The sequence below is a fragment of the Callionymus lyra genome, chromosome 14, assembly GCF_982586985.1.
Source record: "Callionymus lyra chromosome 14, fCalLyr1.hap1.1, whole genome shotgun sequence".
NCBI lineage: Eukaryota > Metazoa > Chordata > Actinopteri > Syngnathiformes > Callionymidae > Callionymus > Callionymus lyra.
Genome location: NC_141831.1, coordinates 3,272,218 through 3,294,717, shown reverse-complemented (window position 1 = coordinate 3,294,717; position 22,500 = coordinate 3,272,218). Strand labels below are relative to the sequence as shown.

General features: G+C 37.5%; 1 protein-coding gene across 2 annotated transcripts in view; it reads right to left on the bottom strand.

The window, feature by feature from the left end:
- LOC148065724 (fibroblast growth factor 13-like) overlaps window positions 1-22,500 on the bottom strand; it is a 55,954-nt gene that overhangs the window by 14,364 nt on the left and 19,090 nt on the right. Inside the window, exon 1 of one of the 2 annotated variants that reach the window (XM_087807496.1) lies at window positions 2,611-3,237. The exons of the other annotated variant lie outside the window; for it this stretch is intronic. Within the exon in view, the coding sequence (XP_087663622.1) occupies window positions 2,611-2,812 (202 nt within the window). The 5' untranslated portion in view covers window positions 2,813-3,237. Of the gene's footprint in view, window positions 1-2,610; window positions 3,238-22,500 lie in introns of those variants that run through there. 2 annotated transcript variants of the gene reach the window in all.

Below are 22,500 nucleotides of genomic sequence, written 5' to 3'. Positions count from 1 at the left end.
ATATTAAAGAAGATATTGAAGTACATATTGAAGTACATATTGAAGTATATATTGAAGTACATATTGAAGTATATATTGAAGTACATATTGAAGTATATATTGAAGTACACATTAAAGTACACATTGAAGTATATATTGAAGTACATATAGAAGTATATATTGAAGTAAGTAAGTAAGTAAGTCATTTTTATTTGTAAAGCGCTTTTCCAGACCAGGGTAACAAAGCGCTTAAATGATCAAAACAATATTCAATAAAGTATATATTTTAAAGATCAAGATAAAACTGAGAACACAACAGGAGTTCCAGAAAATCAAGGAAAAGCCTGAACAAATAAAAACGTACAACAACAATACAACACCCAGGTTTCTCAGGCTCAGTTTGACAGACTGACCCAAGTCACCCAAGTACTGACTCAACCCTGGAATCTTATCATCATCAACAATCACCAGAGTTTCAGTTTTGTCCACATTTAGCTTCAAAGTGTTTTCACTCATTGTTTGATTTCTAGCAAACAATTGACTAAGTTCAGCCTCTGGGGCTCAGTTGGATCAACAGAGCAGTAGAGCTGGATGTCATCAGCAAAAATTTGATAAAAAACATCAGGAAATCTCTGAATGATTTTACCGAGGGGAATCAGGTACAGCAAAAACAATAAAGGACCCAGAACAGAACCTTGAGGGACTCCACACAACAGATCTGCCTATTCGGACCTCATTTGATTGGCAGATACACTAAAACTGCGCCCAGAAAGGAATGATGAGAACCATTCTAACACAGACCCAGACAGTCTTCATCCCTCAGTCTTCTCAGCAGGATCTGGTGATCAACTGTGTCAAAGGCTGAGGACAGATCCAAGAGAACCAGAACATCATGATGTCACTGGACACTTTCAGTAAAGCCGCTCCGTAGAGTGATGTTTACGGAAGCCAGACTGAAACTTCTCATGGATGTCGCTCTGATCCAGGAACAGCTGCTCAGACACCACCTTCTCCAAGATCTTGGACAAGAAAGGGAGCTTAGAAATAGGCCTGAAATTACTTAGGTCAGTTGGGTCTAAGCCTGGTTTTTTGAGCAGAGGCTCCACAATGACATGTTTAAATGCATTGGGAAAAACCCCTGTGGAAAGGGAGAGGTTCACCATATTGGTAACCCAGGGGCCAATTACATCAAATACTTTGATAAAAAGCCTACAAGGAAGGACGTCATCTGAGCAAGAGGAGGGTTTCATCTTGTTCACTAGTGCCGAAATATCACCCAGAGATACAGCAGTGAAGGAGGACCAAGAGGAGGAGAGGGGCTCAGAGACAGTAGGGGTTCCAAACAACAATTGATAAATTTAATTTTGTCAATGAAAAATCTCAACAATGTATTGCTGTCAGCTTCACAGAAGACAGACGTGATTTGAGGAGCAGGAGACACGAGAGAATTAATCGTGTCAAACAACACGCTGGGGTTTTTCTTATTTGCTGCTACCAGTTTTCTGATGTAATCAGATCTAGCAGTATATATTGAAATACATATTGAAGTATATATTGAAGTACATACATTGAAATAATTGTATTTCATTCATTGCACTGTTTGACAGTGTTCACACTGTGTTCATTATTATTTCTCTTGTATATTTTGTACATACTTTTTATTCTCTTTTCTAATTTTGTTACCAATTCAAGAATCGTTCACAACCACAGAAAATTCCATGTATTTAAACCAAAAGGTACTGGTGGATAAAACGGCTCTTGAATCTTGAATAATGAATAAATAATATTTTAAAAGATTGAATTATTTTTATTTATTCAATAGATCATGATCTTCTACGTCACATGATCGTCTGTGAGTCGCATGATTGGCTGAAATATCTGATGCAGTATCTCTGTGCTCTGTTGGTTTAGTCTGGTGAATTTAAAATACTATGAATTAAAAAATATTGAATTTAGAAAATATATTGTTGAGTTATGGGAATCAGAAAATAAAACTGTGTTTAAATATATATTAAATAAATCAAAAGGAAAGAAAAACTAATTCAACATTTCAATGAAGAAGTTCTTGATTTCAATAATACTTGAAAAAAAAGTTAAATTATATGAATGATTAAAATTCAATTTTCTGATGATATAATTACACAGTTTTTATGTTGAAAAAAAACTGTAGTTTCCGAAAGAAGAAGAGAAAAGAAGAAGAGAATAAAAAACACATGAACTCATGTTCGGCGCAACAACAGCTTCTACTCTCTGAGCTCATCAATAATAAATACTTTATTACTAACACTCGTTTCATAAGATGAACTGTTTAAATATATATTTGTTTACAGTTGAATCCATTTGAAATTATATTTTAAATTAAAGTAGATACAATCATGTTTAACACACACACACAGATATTCTTAATGATCAGGATCTGAATGAAAAACATTCGTTTTGTCTCAAATGATCCAAAACAATTTCAGAGTCAATGGAGTCACGAGAGCATCTTCTCAACAACACCTGCTGGAACATCAGAGGTAAATAAAGTTGAGGATGATGGACAGATGACAGATGGATGAGGATGGTGCTGAAGATGGTGCAGCCACACACACACACGCACACACGCGCACGCGCACGCCACCCTCAGACCTGGTGGCCTCCGTCTCTTCCTCTTCTTCCTGGAGCCGAACAGCTTGACCCGGGAGAAGACGTTGAGTCTGCTCGGCTTCTCGCTGGTTCCCTTGCTGTTGCTCGGACTTCCGCTGCCGCGGCACGCGTTCGCCTTCTCGCGCTCACGCGCCTGACGCTTCTGCCGGATCAGCGAGCTCGCGATCGCCGCCGCGCGAGACATGTTGCCCGCGAGCCTGGGGACGGCGGGCGTTCAGCGGGTGGAGGATGTGTGTGTGTGTGTGTGTGTGTGTGTGAGGGGGGGGTCTTCACCACCCACGGCTCAGTTCGGATCCGGTCGCTGCAGAGCCTCCATCGTCAGGTCCAGACGCCCGCGGACACACCCGCCGCTCGCTCCCCTGCACAGATGCGTGTGGTCCAGGTCCGGGGATCCGGGTCCAGGTGCGAGTGGATTCAACAGCTCCGAGCAGCAGCGGTGTTGTTGTTGTTGCTGCGTCCGCCTCCTGCTCCTCCTGCTCCTCCTGCTCCTCCTGCGCCTCCTGCGCCTCCTGCGCCTCCTGCGCCCCCCCTCGGGCTCTGGTCCGCGCCGCGACTGGAGCGAAGGAAGCGGGTGTTCGTGAGTCGCAGCTGCCGCCGTGAGGACCGGATCATGATGCAGCCGTTCATAAAAGTGCTGCAGCAGCCCTGCCCTCCCGGAGGAGAGCGCTGGACGTGTGCGTGTGTGCGTGCGTGCGCGTGTGCGTGCGCGCGTGACGGAGGCACCTGTAGCCCTGGACACCACGTGGCGTGATATTGACATGTCGAATACTAATGTGACACGTTTGTGTTGAGCTTCACACAACAACACAGACTGTAACACAACAGCTTCTTATTTTACTTCATCAATTATTAACCAAAACAGTTTTATTTTCATATAATGAATATTTTTCAAAGCTTTCTTTAAGAATTATTTATTAATTCATTTTCTACCGCTTTATCCGAGCCTATCCCAGTATCGTAGGGAGAGAGGCAGGGGACACCCTGGACAGGATGCCAGTCTGTCACAGGGCACACACTATGACAGACAACCATTCACACACACACTCATACCTACGGACAATGTTTTACACTTTATTACTTTATAAAGTTGCTCTGAAATCTGGACGAACGAGAGGTTACGAGAGTCCATTATGACGTTATAATGGCTTCACTCCTCCTCCAGCTGTAATCACGCTTTGTTTATACAACGAGTTCCTTGGAAGTGGAGACCATTGATGACGACATTTTTATTACACAAAAACACTTAAACTTCTGACTAACTTAATAAATTAGAGTAACATGTATTTTTTTCCCAATTGTGTTTTGTTTGAGACTTTAAATAATAAATCCAGGCATGAGATAAACTTGGTTTGGACAAAAAAAAAAGTAAAATAATTTCATTGATGAAAGTATACATTGCAAAAGTACTATAATACTTAATAATGAAAAAACTACTTTGGATAAGTACAGCAAAGTTCAATAGACTTGAATGTTGATAAAAAGACTACAAGGAAGGACGTCATCTGAGCAAGAGCAGGGTTTCATCTTGTTCACTAGTGCCGAAATATCACCCAAAGATACAGCAGTGAAGGAAGACCAAGAGGAGGAGAGGGGCTCAGAGACAGTAGGGGTTCCACACAAAGGGGGAAAGATTTTCTCTTTGATCAATTAAATTTTGTCAATGAAAAATCTCAACAATGTATTGCTGTCAGCTTCACAGAAGACAGACGTGATTTGAGGAGCAGGAGACACGAGAGAATTAATTGTGTCAAACAACACTTTGGGGATTTTCTTATTTGCTGCTTTCTGATGTAATCAGATTTAGCAGTTTCCACCATCTCATTAGTATATATTGAAATACATATTGAAGTATATATGGAAGTACATACATTGAAATAATTGTATTCCATTCATTGAACTGTTTGACGGTTTTCACACTGTGTTTATTATTATTTCTCTTGTATATTTTGTACATACATTTCTCTTCCTCATGGTTTTGAAAAAGTTTTTGTGTATTTTTATTACACAAAAACACTTTTGAATTACTTCATAAATTAGAGTAACATGTATTTTTTTCACATTTGTGTTTTGTTTATTTTTTGACTTTAAATATTAAATCCAAGCTTGAAATAAACTCGGTTTGGACAAAAAAAATAGTAAAATAATTTCATTAATGAAAGAAAACATTGCAAAAGTACTATAATACTTAATAATGGAAAAACTACTTTGGATAAGTAGAGCAAAGTTCAATAGCCTTAAATGTACTCGAAGTATAAGTTTGAATTAAAATGTACTAAATACAGGATTGAAGTTCTCTTTAGTAAAACTTGTTTGTTTAAATATAAAGTACTTTAATTAACATATTTATTCAAAGTAACAGTTGAAACATGTTTATAAACTTTATACAAACAAAGACGACAGTGATTCATAAATAAATAGTTTTGAATCGAGTCGAGAGAAAGAAGAAGATTCTGTCGTTCAAAAATAAACACAAGTGAATGAATTAAACTTTCTTTGTACATAAGTTTTTTAACTCTTTATGAACGACTTCAGGTTCTTTCGTTTCCTGTCGGTCAGTAAACATAAGGGCTGTGAGAAAATATCAATACATTTGAATATCGCAATATTTTTATCAAGATACCATCATAATAAAGTATAAAGTTCAAGTATCTTCTTCTTTTTTTTCATTTTCCATCTTGAAAATGCTTGTTTTTCTTTTCTGGTGAAATAAAAATAAAGAATATTTGTTGTTTTCTTTCACTTGTAAGGAAATGACAACTTTACTGTAATCAATCACCTAGATTTAACACACATTTCAAATAGTCACTTGATTAACTGATAATCTTACATATTTAATTCATATTAAATAATCCTATTCTTGCATTGCATTCACTTAAACTAAACTCAGGTTCACAACTCAAAGGCCGAGGTCACAAAGCCTTGCACACACAGAAAGATTAAACAATCCCAGATTCCAGGACGTCTGGACACCTGTTTGAGAATTCACTCTGAAGGACACAAGTCGCTGGGAACAGATTCTTGAAAACAACAACTTTTGGTAAATTTCCACTACGATCACGTGCGACCGGCCATCTTAGAATCAAATGTTTACACTTACTGACCAATCCTACATTCACATTTGACTAGAGGCGTTAACCTGAATATTCTACTATAAAGATCCACCATTTTGTCTGATCTTTGCGTTCTGGCATTCGAAGACGTCTGCGATAGATCTCTCTGCTTGCTAGCGCCCGTGTTCACGTAAGTTTGTCTCTGACTTTTGCATAATTCACTAAACGAGCATTTTTCTTAAACTCATCCATGTGTCTGTCCTTCATTCCATCACCACGTACGAGGCTGGGGAGGGGTCGGTTCATGGAAACACAAAAACCCCTAACAACTTGGTGCCGTGACCCTTGGCGTGGACTGATGGTTTGAAGGCCTTTTCGATTCCGAGACGAACTCTGAGCTGATTGTTCTCCAGGCAACCAGGCCGGCAACTATACCTTACTTCAAGAATCAGGTGAGAAAGATTTTATCTTATTTTCTACATAGATTTTATAATCTATAATCTAAAATTAAGTTTATATTTGGTTAGGAAAAGATTACATATATATTTTATATTAGTTTTGGTTGCCTGGAAGAATAAACGTAAGTCTCTGGTTCTGTCACAAATTTAGATTATATTTCTCAATAGTGCTTTTATAATCTGATGCTCGTTTTTTGAGGTATTGCATGGTCAGTTGTTGTTTGTTGTTGTATTAAGTGTAGACGACATTATCGTGTCCCGGGAAGAAGAAGCATCGTTGAAAAAAGGAAAAAAACGTTGATTAGAATTTAAGTTGAATTGATAGGCAGAGGAGACGGTTACACGACCTGGTAACCCTTGAGAATTCTGAGTAGGGGTGGAGTGTAGCTGGCTCCCTCTACAGGGCATCTGACGTTTTTCCAGATTCTTAAACTAGTTAGGATGCTTGGCCAATGGGTGATTATAGTAGACGTACTTTTTCAGTAAGCCAAGTAGCTATCATTAATTTGGGGATGTGTGGGATTTGAGCGGGTCTCTCCCAATATCCTGGTCTGAAGACTCTGCCAGCCGGTGTGTAGGCCAGTTAGATCTCATTGTGTTTCTGTGTCGAGGGGCTCCACAGGTATTTGGCAGTATAGTTAGGGCTAGTTAATTTTTCCGAACAATCACGGTGATGGATAAAGTCTCATTGATGATTAGTTTAGAGTTAGTTCGACGGGGGTTGAAATAGAATGGATGTGTTGAGCGGTCTCCTATCCAGGGTGTTTTGAAACTGATTACGGATCGAGAGGCTCTCCAATCTGATTTCGACACTTTAGACACGACAGGCTGGTCAAGAGTCTCGTTCCACGTAGCATAGTGTGTCTCTCTGACCTGTTTTGGTAAAATACTGTTGTCGTCGTATTGTCATGACATATTGTTCTGTTAAAATTGTCTGTGTCTGTATGTTTGTATCTTTTGAATAATTTTTTCTCGCTGCAGTACTTGTTAAAATTATCATTCATTTGTGTGAGATCTCTGACTTTCTGTGACTCAGCTGAGAGTCCAGGTTCGTGTGTCTTTGGACACTATCTCTTGCTGATAAGAACTGCTGCTTGGCAGACTTGTCTCTTTAGCTGCTGCAAGTACGAATGAGCTCCGAAAGAGTTTTTCCTTGTTGGTGGGAGTGGTTTCGCTTGGAGGTTGAACTTTTAAGACTTCCTTCTTTTCCTCACCGACCCTCCCGTTGTATTCATGTCTTCTTTAAACACACATTCTTACGTCATCTTGAATTCTATTCACTATTGGGTTTGATTACTTAATTGAGGTATATATGAATATATACAGTTAATTACTGGTATAATTGGTTTAAGAAGAAAAACAAACCAACTCACATTTCAATTTTCTCCTTCTTCTGCTGTGTTCAATAACAATAACACAATTGACATTGATTGTTGGCACAGTGTTGTATGTATTAATGATCTTGATCATCCTCTCTTCATATTTCACATTGTCAATTGATCAACTCACAATTGGTCACATTGAGTGTAACTTGGTTGTTTTGTGTTGCTAATACTGCTTATCTAAAACAAGTGTGTGACTGACTGCTTGCACGTGTGTACGTTTGTTGATATCTAGTTCCTGTTTTCTCTTCTTCTACTCTCAATTTCGGATCTTTGGTGTTGTATTTGCTATGCTGCCCCCTGCTGGTTTGCTCTTTGTTTACTTCCTAATTGACTTTTGTTCTGACTCAATTGGTGTAATTATTTAATTATTGATTAATTGAATCAATTGCAGTTTATTCTGTTTTCTTAGTTTTTCAATTATTACTTTAAATACATTTTATTATTTTAACAATTAGTCATAAATTATTCCATTTTATTATTTTTTTTATTTTTTATTATTATTAATATCTTAGTTTACTATTTGTTTTATTTTTATTATTATCTCGGATTTTATAATGGATTTTAATTAGTTAATTGAAGTTTTGGTTCTTAATTTAGATTTTTAAATTCTTCATCTTTTATATTTTCATTTAATTTTTTTTTTGTTAATCGCTTCTTTACTTATTATTATTTCTAGCATTATTATTAATATTATTAATATAATTATTAATTTGTTCTATTCATTTATTGACCTCCTCTTTTTTAAGACAAAAGTAACTTTTACTACTGGTGACAAGTTAAAGCTCCTGACAGGGAAGAAAATAAGAAACTTTAAACTCTGTTTTTTAATTTAATGGTAAATCTTATGAGTAGGTTACTCACATCAATGATTTCTGAGAATTCATAATAAATAAAATAGTTAAACAAAGTGCTCTTATTGAGCTCTTGAGCTAGCTTGATACAGCTAATTAAGATTCAAATTAAAGACTTGAAAGAGCTTTTCTAAAAAATAGACAGATGATAGTTGATGATAGTTCTAGGGTCCTATCATAGCTCCCTATTGGCCACTGGCTGGAGTGCATGGGTGTGGCAGGAGAAGAGGACGAGGGGATGGAAACAAACAAAGAATGTTGGTCAACAATGGCGCATCTTTGGCTTTTACTCCAGGAACTTTGGTCCAGTTCCCTATTGATGACACCTACAATTGAAGCAGTTTTCCTGAGCTGAACAAACAAGAACTCAACCTCAACAACTCTCCACCAAGAATGAACTTCTGCTCCAGAGAGGGAGGAGCTGTACTGGTTCAACATGATTGAACATCTGATTTCCCTGATCTTGAAAAGACTTTTGAGACTTCATTCCTATGATCCACCTTTGGACCCCCCACACAGCACTAAGAACTATGTCTGGGATGATGATGAACGTGATTATGAAGACAAATGGCACGATCTGGTCGCAAACATGAACTTGACTCTTGTCTGCGGTGACATTTTTGTGGGTCCTGATGGTGAGGCTGCAGAACTAACAAACGAACAAGGTGTTCTCTAGGCTCTCTCTGACACTTCTGTCCCTCGCGTTGCTCTGCTGTGGTTGCTGGTGGAGAAGCTATGGCCCTGAGACACATGATTAAGAAATGCAAAGTTGTTTGCGATTTCACGAAAAAAGCATACAAATCTAGCCTGTTAGAGACATGATATCTTAAGATGTAACAGTAAAAAATTAATCCCAGAATAACATACTCTGATTGCTCCACTCAGAGCTATGATGAAAGCAGCCATAAGAAAACAAAACGAAAACGTGTGTGGTCGACTGATGCAGAATTTTATTTAAACTAATTAAAAGTGACTCTGTCTAGGGCTGCTGACTTGTCACCTCCAGAAACTAGACTATAGAGAATAGACAATAAAGAATATACTATAGAGATTAGACTATACTATACTAAGCCACTCCATATTGATGCGAGTGAAATTTATGTTATTGTTCTTTGGTAATTAGACTTAAAATAGTGAAAATGGAAAAAATAGAGACTAAAATACTGTAGGAGGAAAGGTCAAAGAAAAAAAATAGATTAAGAGATAAATTAAAAGAAACACTGAGAAATATTAATATGATATTCTTCTCTCTAGTTGCATAAACCAAACACCTATAGACCAAGAGGAAATCTCATTGAAGTGAATATTAATTAAAGAAACTAGTTAAGATAAGCAAAATAGTAATCTAGAATAGATACTGTATTTCTGTTGTGGGTAAATAATCAAAGAGGTCTGACTCACACCTGATCTAATTAACTATAACATTCATAAACAGATTTGAACTCACACAACACTCTCAGACATTCACATAGATATTACAAATAACACACTGATCTCAGAGACAAACAAACAAACACATGACTTACATTTTAAATTGAATAAGATAAAAAAGTGTCTCTGCTACAACCTGCTCCCTGTGTGTGTGAGAGAGTGAAAGAATTATCTCGAACACCCGCCTCTGTTTCTCTCTCTCCATGAAGTCAAAACATTATGATAATTTGAACTCTCTGCTAACTTCAAGGTTTATTCAAATAAAACACATGACAAACTTTAACAGACATCCACAGATCAAAGTAATGAATACACAACTCATGACACACACACAATATCCTCATCACCACCTGAATAGATGCATAACTGACCTTCTCATAACTTCTGATCTTATCCTGTCAGAGGTGGTGTTGAGAAGCTCCAGTGAGGGAGAAATAAGAAGCCACTGTCCACTGCAGACTTTTAAATATATCAAAAGATCTCCTTCTCAGAAGAGACAGAAACATGAGCCAGCATGAGTAAAGCTAAAAACTTGACTAGCATACTTTTAAATATATATATGAACAAATGTAGTTTTAGGAAACTACTCTTTGGACATGTGGTGAAATAGTTAAGATGTGTAAATAATCAAACACAAGAAATCATGATTTGAGATAAATACAACTTCCCTAAAATTAATAAGACTTTACTTAATGCTAAAAGAAGGAACATATTGGTGTTATATATTTAAAAGGACAATCAGAAAGGAAATTGTCCAAACATTGGAGGAAATTTCAAATAACAGAGCACATATTGTTATGATTAAAACATATTTTCAGAATTGATATATATAATTTTTTAATAAATTAAAATAAAATATTTTATCTACATCAATAGCAGCCAATAATACAATAGACAATATGAAAAGTGAAACTTGGAATTAAAAACTGAAATTGATTAATTGAAAAAGTTCAATAAGAAATGGAAATATGTTTCTAAAGCTGCTTCTAACATTCTAAGGCAACTATAAACATTAAACAAAATATAAAGCAGGGAAAAGAAATTGACTCTGGAAAATGAAAGAATAAATTAATAAATGATGCCTTCAGGAAAGAAAATAGTAAATAATCTATTTAGAAACTACAGAATCATATCAATCTTTAAATTAACTTTGTTAAGGGTAAATCTACCTTTAATCTAAGTTGATCAAAAAATAAGAACTAGAGCAAGAGATTGATGGAAAATAAACAAGTTGAGTTCTAAATTAAAATATGGACTAGCAAGTGTAATTTATTGAAGGAATTGAATTACATAAGCATTGAAAATTACTAGTCTTCATCCGCATGACAAAATGAACCTGAATAAACCTAAAATAAATACCAATTTGAAATACTAGAGTTTAACAGTTCTTTGGGGAACTTTAAAATAAAGATAATAAATTGGTTGTAACGATAAGACACTTAAAATTAAATTAAATTGAATTGGTTAATAATGGAAAATAAGGTTACAAATTTTAGTGGAGTTCTATATCTAACAAAGGAGAAGAAAAGAATGAATCATTATAATTATAATCGGAAAAAATATTTTATAGAGTAGATTTTTTATTTTTTATTTTTTAATTTTTAATTTTTAATTTTTAATTTTTAATTTTTAATTTTTAATTTTTAATTTTTTAATTATTCATAAATTAAGTCTTAGTTAGTCTTTTATTAATTGGTTAAACTTAGGTCCGGAAATCCAACAATAGAAATGCTAATATAGAAAAAACAAAATTGAATAAATAAACGGATGCAGAAATGGTCACTTTTTTATTTTGATATTATCCATTTACTTTAGCAATAGACTTTCAAACCAAATCTAAGAGGAATAATAAAGATTAAACAAAGCTTAGAATATTTTTTTTTAGCTAATAATGTCATATATTTTAATTTAATTAAATTAATAATTAATTAATCTAATTTAAGAGAGTTAATACAAAGAGTATTATGATTAATTAAATGATTTGACAATAGATTTGGATATAAAGTTATTCAAGAAAACATTTTTTAAATACAAATAAATTAGGTTGTTCTATTTGTCCCTCAGGGGGAGGACTTAGATAGATACTTAGCTGGATAATAGGTTTGTTACGTGATGGTGATTCTTGTTGCACGGTTCTGTCAATCAACACTGCTGAAGGAGGCTCTGTCCAGATTGCATTCAATTAGTTTAAATTTTTGGTGTAGAAAACAGCTCGAGAATAAGGTACGACTGTGTTTTACTATCTCTCTGACTTGGGTAGTAAATAGGAAGGGGTTAATTTTGTCTGCATGAAGTAGTATGAGTCCATTTAAATAAAAAGCATGATTTAAAGATGTATTGTTTCTCATTTGTCCAAAGAATGCGATGCTGTTCATGTCTTTCCTATGTTGCAGGACGAGCTCAATGATGCTCTGTTGACGGAGGAGTACGTCAACAACACCTCACACGAAGAGCCCACATCCAAGTCGCCGACAACGGGGCTGCTGCTTTCTTTTTACCTCGTTAAAGAGGTTTTTCAAAGCAGTGGATACTGGCTCCATATCAATATATATTTTATCAAAATCTCTACTTCAAAATAGACTTATTAGATTTGAGTTAGTTATTGTGAATATGTTTTTTGATGATTTGGCATTCTATTACTTCAGTTTTAATTCATAGCATAATTTGGAATTATTATTATTATTAATTTTTTTTTGGATTTTTTCTTTTTTTTTGTGATTTGAGAGAAATGCTCATAATGTGTAATTGTTTCCATTAAATGAATCTGTGTTTCCTCTGTTGCTTTCTCACCATATGTAATCTTTGTGTGGCACTATACGGATGATAGTTTGGCATGTTTAGTTTATAATCAGATTCGCGATCATTATTTTGAAATCAGACTTGTCTTTGTTTTATTGCATCATTAGTTCATGATGCAATCAGGGGGAGTGTAAGGAAATGACAACTTTACTGTAATCAATCACCTAGATTTAACACACATTTCAAATAGTCACTTGATTAACTGATAATCTTACATATTTAATTCATATTAAATAATCCTATTCTTGCATTGCATTCACTTAAACTAAACTCAGGTTCACAACTCAAAGGCCGAGGTCACAAAGCCTTGCACACACAGAAAGATTAAACAATCCCAGATTCCAGGACGTCTGGACACCTGTTTGAGAATTCACTCTGAAGGACACAAGTCGCTGGGAACAGATTCTTGAAAACAACAACTTTTGGTAAATTTCCACTACGATCACGTGCGACCGGCCATCTTAGAATCAAATGTTTACACTTACTGACCAATCCTACATTCACATTTGACTAGAGGCGTTAACCTGAATATTCTACTATAAAGATCCACCATTTTGTCTGATCTTTGCGTTCTGGCATTCGAAGACGTCTGCGATAGATCTCTCTGCTTGCTAGCGCCCGTGTTCACGTAAGTTTGTCTCTGACTTTTGCATAATTCACTAAACGAGCATTTTTCTTAAACTCATCCATGTGTCTGTCCTTCATTCCATCACCACGTACGAGGCTGGGGAGGGGTCGGTTCATGGAAACACAAAAACCCCTAACACACTGTATGTTTATTAAACTGCGACAATTTTACTACAATTGAATTAAAAGTAAACTAATATATCGTGACTACAGTATCACGATATATCGTGTCGTGATGAGTATCAAGAGATTCTTGACACACACTCATAGTTTCTCGGTTGGTTTTACAAGAGTTGATTTTTGTGTTTATTATAAAACACATTTTTAAGATTAATTCACATTAAGATCTGACATTAACAAAGAATTATCGCAATTATAACATTTTCCATTATTAATATTTTTATTTCTAGTTTATATCAATGCCACGACCTACACGGATGATAGATTGGTAGATGGATGGATGTACACGAGTACATGAACATGTACTGTAGTTATATTTGGAAACAAGAGTAAAACAATTTTGTTTAAGTTTTATCTTCTGTAGATAAAAGGTTGAATTAATTGTTTTCATAGATAAAGTCTTAACAAGATCCTCAACACACATAACAATCCGCACTGTAACTCCTGCCTGTACGAAGACATTGTTTCTTTAAAATCTCAACAGGAGCCAAGATCTCAGGCAGGAAACTTCTCTATCCTGCAGAGCTAGATAATATGTACCTGTCGACCAACTTTAAATGATAGAAGAACTTCAAATTGATGTTTTTTAAAACTGTAACGTAAACGTTAAACATGCTAACATAGCTCGTCGCTAATAGTGCTAACAATTCTAACAGTGCTAACAATGCTAACAACGCTAACAGTGGAACGACAACAAACAAAGAAAATGACTTTAACTTTAAAATAAATAATGTGTTCTAACTATTGAAGGTCATAACGTTCTCTCTCCTCTATTTGGATAGTTTCAGTGAACACGGGAAGAAATCCTTGTAAAAGATTGATTTTGAAGTGTAGCCATGAACGCGGGCGATCAAACAGGGGGAGAGATAGTGTCCAAAAAGGGTGAGGGAGGGGCTGGGCTCTTGTTTTGGTGCAGAGGTTCTGATCCGCCGGAGAGACTGCAGACTGACGACACCTCCGCCCTCGGGTCCCTTCCCGGGGTCTGCAGAGGGGACCCATGTCGGGCGACCCCCCGCGGGGTTCCACGGATGTGAGGACCTGGATCCCAGCGGGGGGCGGGGGGGGACGAGGGGATCAAGTCAAGACCACCTGGCGCCGACGCCGCGGGCGCTGGAGCGAGTGCTGGAGAAGGATTGTGGGTAATGGATGGCTGAGAGCGAGAGGACGTCGAGAGGATGTTCTGTAAACATCGGGAGAACCTCAGGGAAGTCCTCGTGGTGAGGGGAGAGGGGGAGGAAGGAAGGGGGAGGAGCCTCCACGTGTGAACTCCTGGTGAGGTAAGACCACCTTTCAGAGTCTACTGCTCACTACTGACCCCTGCTGTTCCGTCAGAGGGTAACTATAGACGCACTGAGAGAGAGCATACCTCCCCCAAGGACTTCAGAACAGACAATAGATGTGATGAAATGATCACGAATGTTGATCGTGAATATTGTATACAAAATGTACCAGTAATGTACCTAAATATGACAATATTTTTTTGCATCGTCATTATTTTATGGTTTAAAATATTACAATAAAGTGTGTATAAAACCAAATATTTATATATTTTAAATACAATAAACAAATATTCACAGCATTTGTTCAGTTTTGTGTTGCAATTAAGCTTCCGGCCTCTAGATGGCAGCAGTCGTTTTTTAACGTCCTCCACAGCTAGAGGAAGAATGACGACTGAGGACGAGAGGATACAGTGAGTCCAGCAGCTTTTAAAGCTGATGTTTGGACATATTTTGGTTCAAAAACAAATAAAAGTAGTTATGACTTTGTCAAGAGTCTGTGGTCTGTAAATACTACAACACCAGAGTCAAGTACTGGACAATACTACACATATATACTTGTTACTACACTATCACAACACCAGAGTCAAGTACTGGACAATACTACACATATATACTTGTTACTACACTATCACAACACCAGAGTCAAGTACTGGACAATACTACACATATATACTTGTTACTACACTATCACAACACCAGAGTCAAGTACTGGACAATACTACACATATATACTTGTTACTACACTATCACAACACCAGAGTCAAGTACTGGACAATACTACACATACATACTTGTTACTACACTATCACAACACCAGAGTCAAGTACTGGACAATACTACACACATATACTTGTTACTACACTATTACAACACCAGAGTCAAGTACTCCACAATACTACACATATATACTTGTTACTACACTATCACAACACCAGAGTAAAGTACTCCACAATACTACACATATGTACTTGTTACTACACTATCACAACACCAGATTCAAGTACTGGACAATACTACACATATATACTTGTTACTACACTATCACAACACCAGAGCATGTACTCGACAATACTACACATATATCCTTGTTACTACACTATCACAACACCAGAGTCAAGTACTGGACAATACCACACATATATACTTGTTACTACACTATCACAACACCAGAGCATGTACTCGACAATACTACACATATATCCTTGTTACTACACTATCACAACACCAGAGTCAAGTACTGGACAATACTAAACATATATACTTGTTACTACACTATCACAACACCAGATTCAAGTACTGGACACTACTACACATATATACTTGTTACTACACTATCACAACACCAGAGTAAAGTACTCCACAATACTACACATATATACTTGTTACTACACTATCACAACACCAGAGTCAAGTACTCCACAATACTACACATATATACTTGTTACTACACTATCACAACACCAGAGCATGTACTCGACAATACTACACATATATCCTTGTTACTACACTATCACTATGTATCAGTATATATACACAGCTAGATTGTACATACAAACACAACAACAACTCTTTATTTTGATACAGTTTCTAGTTCTTGACTGAGGTCAGTGAGCAGCAGCAGCGATTCGAGGCCATACAAGTGAATACATCAAAAAACCTTCCTGGGAACAGATTGTTCAGTAGAAACAACAACAAAATCCTGTGATATATTTTCAGGTCAAATGTCATCGTGTTAATAATGAATCTTCTCCGAGGATAGAGACTTATTTTCAGTTTGTACTTTAACAACATTTACACTTCAACTCTACTCACACTTTATTCTTATCATACATATTTAATAATGACATAAAGTGATGACCTCAGTGTTTGATACGAACACACGATTGGACGCGATCGATAGCGAGTGTGTGTCTTTATTGTTATCGCTGTAACACAATAGGACACACAGGAGCTGCACAACAAGCTCTAATGAAATCAAGTCCTCGCTGGAGAATCGTCTTCAGGCTGAACATCAACCCACAGATCCCAGAACCAGCAACTCCTCCTCAGCGCCGACTATAAATACCTGATCCTGCTCAAGACCGACTGGTTTCACGGCGACAGAACCGTGGATGTAGGAACAGAAGATCCCTCGAGCGATGACTCATGTTCTGTCGTCTTTTGAACTTTTCTCTTGATTTTATTGTCATTTGTTTCTTTAGTTTATGCTTTTAAAACATGTTTTATTACATTCTCTTCATTAGTTCTACGCACATCCAACCCATCGTTTATAACAGCGACATAAACAACAATTAAAGTAATCATTTAAATAAAGTTTTAATAGAAAAGTACCTTTAATTTGAAATTGTCTATTTATTTCTCCAGACATTGTGACGCTTCATTATATTATTCAACTTGTTTTTTATTTTATTCACTTACGATAGTGTTTGTTGTTTCTGTAAGGAAATGACAACTTTACTGTAATCAATCATCTAGATTTAACACACATTTCAAATGGTCACTTGATTAACTGATCATTTTTCATATTTAATTCATATTATATATTATATATATATTATATATTTAATTATTAAATAATCCTATTCTTGCATTGGATTCACTGACTGCAACACAAGGCCGAGGTCACAAAGCCTCGCACACACAGAAAGATTAAACAATCCCAGACTCCCAGGAAGTGTGTGAACCTGTTTGAGAACTCACACTGAAAGACACAACAGTCCAGCAATTCACTGGGAATAAACTCTCTCCAGAAAACAACAACCTTCAGTAAGTTTCCACGACGACCACGTGCGGCGGCCATCTTAGAATCAAGTGTTTACAGTCACTGACCAATCCTACATGTACATTTGACTAGAGGCGTTAACCTGAATATTCTACTATAAAAGATCCACCATTTTGTGAGATCTTTGCGTTCTGGCTCGAAGACGTCTGCGATAGATCTCTCTGTTGATAGATCTCTCTGTTGATAGATCTCTCTGTTGATAGATCTCTCTGTTGATAGATCGCTCTGTTGATAGATCTCTCTGTTGCTAGATCTCTCTGTTGCTAGATCTCTCTGTTGCTAGATCTCTCTGTTGATAGATCTCTCTGTTGATAGATCTCTCTGTTGATAGATCTCTCTGTTGATAGATCTCTCTGTTGATAGATCTCTCTGTTGCTAGATCTCTCTGTTGATAGATCTCTCTGTTGATAGATCTCTCTGTTGATAGATCTCTCTGTTGCTAGATCTCTCTGTTGATAGATCTCTCTGTTGATAGATCTCTCTGTTGATAGATCTCTCTGTTGATAGATCTCTCTGTTGATAGATCTCTCTGTTGCTAGATCTCTCTGTTGCTAGATCTCTCTGTTGCTAGCGCCGTGTTCACGTAAGTTTGTCTCTGACTTTTGCATAATTCACTAAACAAGCATTTTTCTTAAACTCATCCATGTGTCTGTCCTTCATTCCATCACCACGTACGAGGCTGGGGAGGGGTCGGTTCACCGGAACACAAAAACCCTTAACATGAATGAGGTTCCGAACGTGGTTCTGAGCGAGGTTCCAAGCAAGGTTCTAAGTGAGTTTCTGTCCGTGGTTCTGAGTGAGGTTCTGTCCGTGGTTCTGAATGAGGTTCCAAACATGGTTCTGAGCGAGGTTCTGAACATGGTTCTGAGCGAGGTTCCAAGCAAGGTTCTAAGCGAGTTTCTGTCCGTGGTTCTGAGCGCAGTTCTGAGCATCCATCCATCCATCCCTCCCTCCCTCCATCCCTCCCTCCCCCCGTCCATCCATCCATCCATCCATCCATCCGTCCATCCATCCATCCATCCATCCATCCATCCATCCCTCTGTCCATCCATATCCATCCTGCCATATCTAAATAGTTTAATGTTTTGTATGTATTCCAAGTATTGTTACAGTATAGTTTGGTGTTGTTGTGGAAAAATACCAAGAGCACGGTAACAGGCTCATTCAGAAAGTTCTTCTCTAGCACTGAGATACATGTCCATATATATATATATTTTTTACTTATTTAGAAAGTAAATAAACTGTCCATCACATAACCTCCTTGGCAGCTGTAATGATCAAAGATGTCGAAATATGCTTCAAAAGGTGAGCTTTTATTTTGGGACCAGATTGAACATAAAAGGAAGTGAAAATGTGATTTAATTTGAAAGATTTTTACCTGAAAAACATGAATGATTTGGTTTAAATCAAACGAAATGTAAGGAAATGACAACTTTACTGTAATCAATCATCTAGATTTAACACACATTTCAAATAGTCACTTGATTAACTGATAATCTTTCCTTACATTCAGAACCTCGCTCAGAACCTCTGACAACACCTTGCTCAGAACCATGGACAGAACCTCACTCAGAACCACGGACAGAAACTCGCTTAGAACCTTGCTTGGAACCTCGCTCAGAACCAGGTTCAGAACCTCATTCAGAACCTCGCTCAGAACCATGTTCAGAACCTCGCTCAGAACCACGTTCGGAACCTCATTCAGAACCTCGCTCAGAACCACGCTCAGAACCTCTGACAAAACCTCGCTCAGAACCACGGGCAGAACCTCGCTTAGAACCTTGCTTGGAACCTCGCTCAGAACCACGTTCAGAACCTCGGTCAGAACCATGTTCAGAACCTCGCTCAGAACCACGTTTGGAACCTCATTCAGAACCTCGCTCAGAACCACGGACAGAACCTCACTCAGAACCACGGACAGAAACTCGCTTAGAATCTTGCTTGGAACCTCGCTCAGAACCACGTTCAGAACCTCATTCAGACCTCGCTCAGAACCTCGCTCAGAACCTCTGACAAAACCTCGCTCAGAACCACGGACAGAACCTCACTCAGAACCACGGACAGAACCTCACTCAGAACCACGTTCAGAACCTCATTCAGAACCTCGCTCAGAACCACGTTCGGAACGTCATTCAGAACCTCGCTCAGAACCACGCTCAGAACCTCTGACAGAACCTCGCTTAGAACCTTGCTTGGAACATCGCTCAGAACCACGTCCGAAACCTAATTCAGAACCTCGCTTAGAACCATGTTCAGAACCTCGCTCAGAACCACGTTCGGAACCTCATTCAGAACCACTCTCAGAACCTCGCTCAGAACCATGTTCGGAACCTCATTCAGAACCTCGCTCAGAACCACATTCAGAACCTAATTCAGAACCTCGCTCAGAACCACCGTCAGAACATCACTCAGGACCTTGCTCAGTACCACGTTCAGAACCTCGCTCAGAACCTCATAACCACGTTCAAAACCTAATTCAGAACCTCGCTCAGAACCAAGGACAGAACCTTGCTCAGAACCATGCTCAGAACCTCGCTCAGAACCACGCTTAGACCCTCGCTCAGAACCATGGACAGAACCTCGTAAAAAGTTTTTCGAGTCGACTCTTGCAGCGACGGCTTCGTTCCGTGGAACAGGTCCTACCTGAGGTGGAGCGTCGGAGAGGGAAGCTCATGCTGCTCCTGTGGCGCCGCGAGCCTTGTGCTCCTTCACTTCCTGTTATGCGGCTACTCAACGAAAAGAGGAGGAATGACTGAAGTTCAAGCCAGACAATCCTCCACGGCTTTGGATCCATTAGGCCCGCGAACGTGGCGTTGATGGGAGATCATTACACAACATTAGAGGCCATTAAGCCTTTGGAACCGGTCATTAATGATTCATCTGGAGGCTGATCTGGCACATTGAGCGAGGCCGGGAGACGAACCCAGGTCCATCATGGAGGCAGGAAGTGTGTTTATCACAGGAAGCTTGTGTGTCACGTAACAACATGTCTGTGTGTGTATTATAAAGAATCTGTACATACGTATCACGATAATATATACATAAGTATCACGATATTATATATATTGATAGTGTAGTAACAAAGATATATGTGTAGTATTGTCCAGTACTTGACTCTGGTGTTGTGCTAGTGTAGTAACAAGTATATGTGGGTAGTATTGTCTAGTACTAGAAGTTAGTATCATCAGGATAGTGTACGACTAACTAGTAACTAATCCTCCACAGATAGTATGTCTCAAACATACTTCTCTTAGTATACTAGAAGTTAGTATCATCAGGATAGTGTACGACTAACTAGTAACTAATCCTCCACAGATAGTATGTCTCAAACATACTTCTCTTAGTATACTAGAAGTTAGTATGCATCAGGATAGTGTACGTACTAACTAGTAACTAATAGTATGTTCAAATCAAACTCTGCTGCTACACACTAACAGGAAATGACGCAACAGCTTCTTCTTAAACTACTATTTAACAATGGTTTCAACCAGCTGTAGGAACACTATCGCCACCTCCTGGCAGCACGTTTTGTAAGTTTGGAAAAAGGAATAAAGAAAAAATATGAGAATTGAAATATTCGCGAGATATTTAAGCTGCTATCAGCAGCGAAGACGTGTCATCCTCCTACTGCTGCAGAAAATACACCTGTAAGTATATGAATATATATATATATATATATATATATATATATATATATATATATATATGACGTAACTTCCATTTACAACGTCACTAAGATGGAGCTGTTTAGTGTAGAAAGTGTCCATCGAACCATACTCAGTTTTGTGGGCGTTTTAGTGACAATATAGTGTGTATGAAGCACTAAATTTCGCATACTAAGAATTGAGACGCACTTACACACTTACTTTGAGACACAGCACGGGATCTCGCGGGAATCCGTTTGGCTGTGGAGGACGTGACGACTGCTGCCCTCTACAGGCCGGAAGTAAAATTACCGTGACGTGAATATTTTCATGTTAATTGAAATAAACATATAAAATGGTATCATTTTACAAAAACCTTGTTGAATAATAAAAAACCTAAAAAGACGTATAATAAAAAATGATCTGAAGGCAAAAAGATATAATAATAATAAAATAAAATAAATATCTAAACATACATCAGTGAATTTATATAATTTTATTGAATAAATATTACAATTTTATCTCAAATCAAAACTTATGAATAAAATTCAATCTTTGTTTTCTTTCTGTTTGTTGTGCGTCATTTTTGACGTTATAAAGTGTTTTACTGTAACTGCTTCAAAATATAAATGTAGTTACACCTTATTATTACTATTATAGTGAATTAATAATAATAATTCCTCGTTTATCAACTATTTTATGACGTGATTCCAAAACTTTGACCAAGGCGTCCGAGACATTCTCAGACCAGAGTTGAATGAGAGACGATGACGACGACTAACAAACTCATCTATTGAACATGTGAGACACAAACACACAAATAGATCGTAGACGACGACAAAACAGCAGCTGCGTCGAGACGTCATCGTTTTACGATCAATTCATTGAAAACATCTGTGAGTCGAACAATTGATCAGAAGCACATTCTCTCTTCCTGTGTGTGTTTGTGTAGCTGTGTGTCTAGCTGTGTGTGCATGTATTTGCGTGTTAGTGTTTCTGGGTGTGTGTGTAGCTGTTTGTGTGTCTGTGTGTGTGTTTGTGTGTCTGTGTATGTGAATTTCTATATAGGTGTGTGTGTGCATTTGTGTTTTCTATATAGCTATGCATGTGTATATGTGTGTGTATACATGTCTGTGTGTGTGTTTGTGTATGTGTGCATGTGTGCGTTTATGTTTGTCTCTATGTGTGTGTGTATATATGTGTGCCTGTTTGTGTTCATGTGTGTGTGTGTGTATGTGTCTATGTATAAATGTGTGTGTGTGTATGTGTGTGTGTGTGTGTGTGTGTGTGTGTGTGTGTGTCTGTATAAATGTGTGTGTATGTGTTCATGTGTGTATTGATGTGTCTAATTGGAAAAAAACAATTTCCCGGAAGGAGACCTCCTG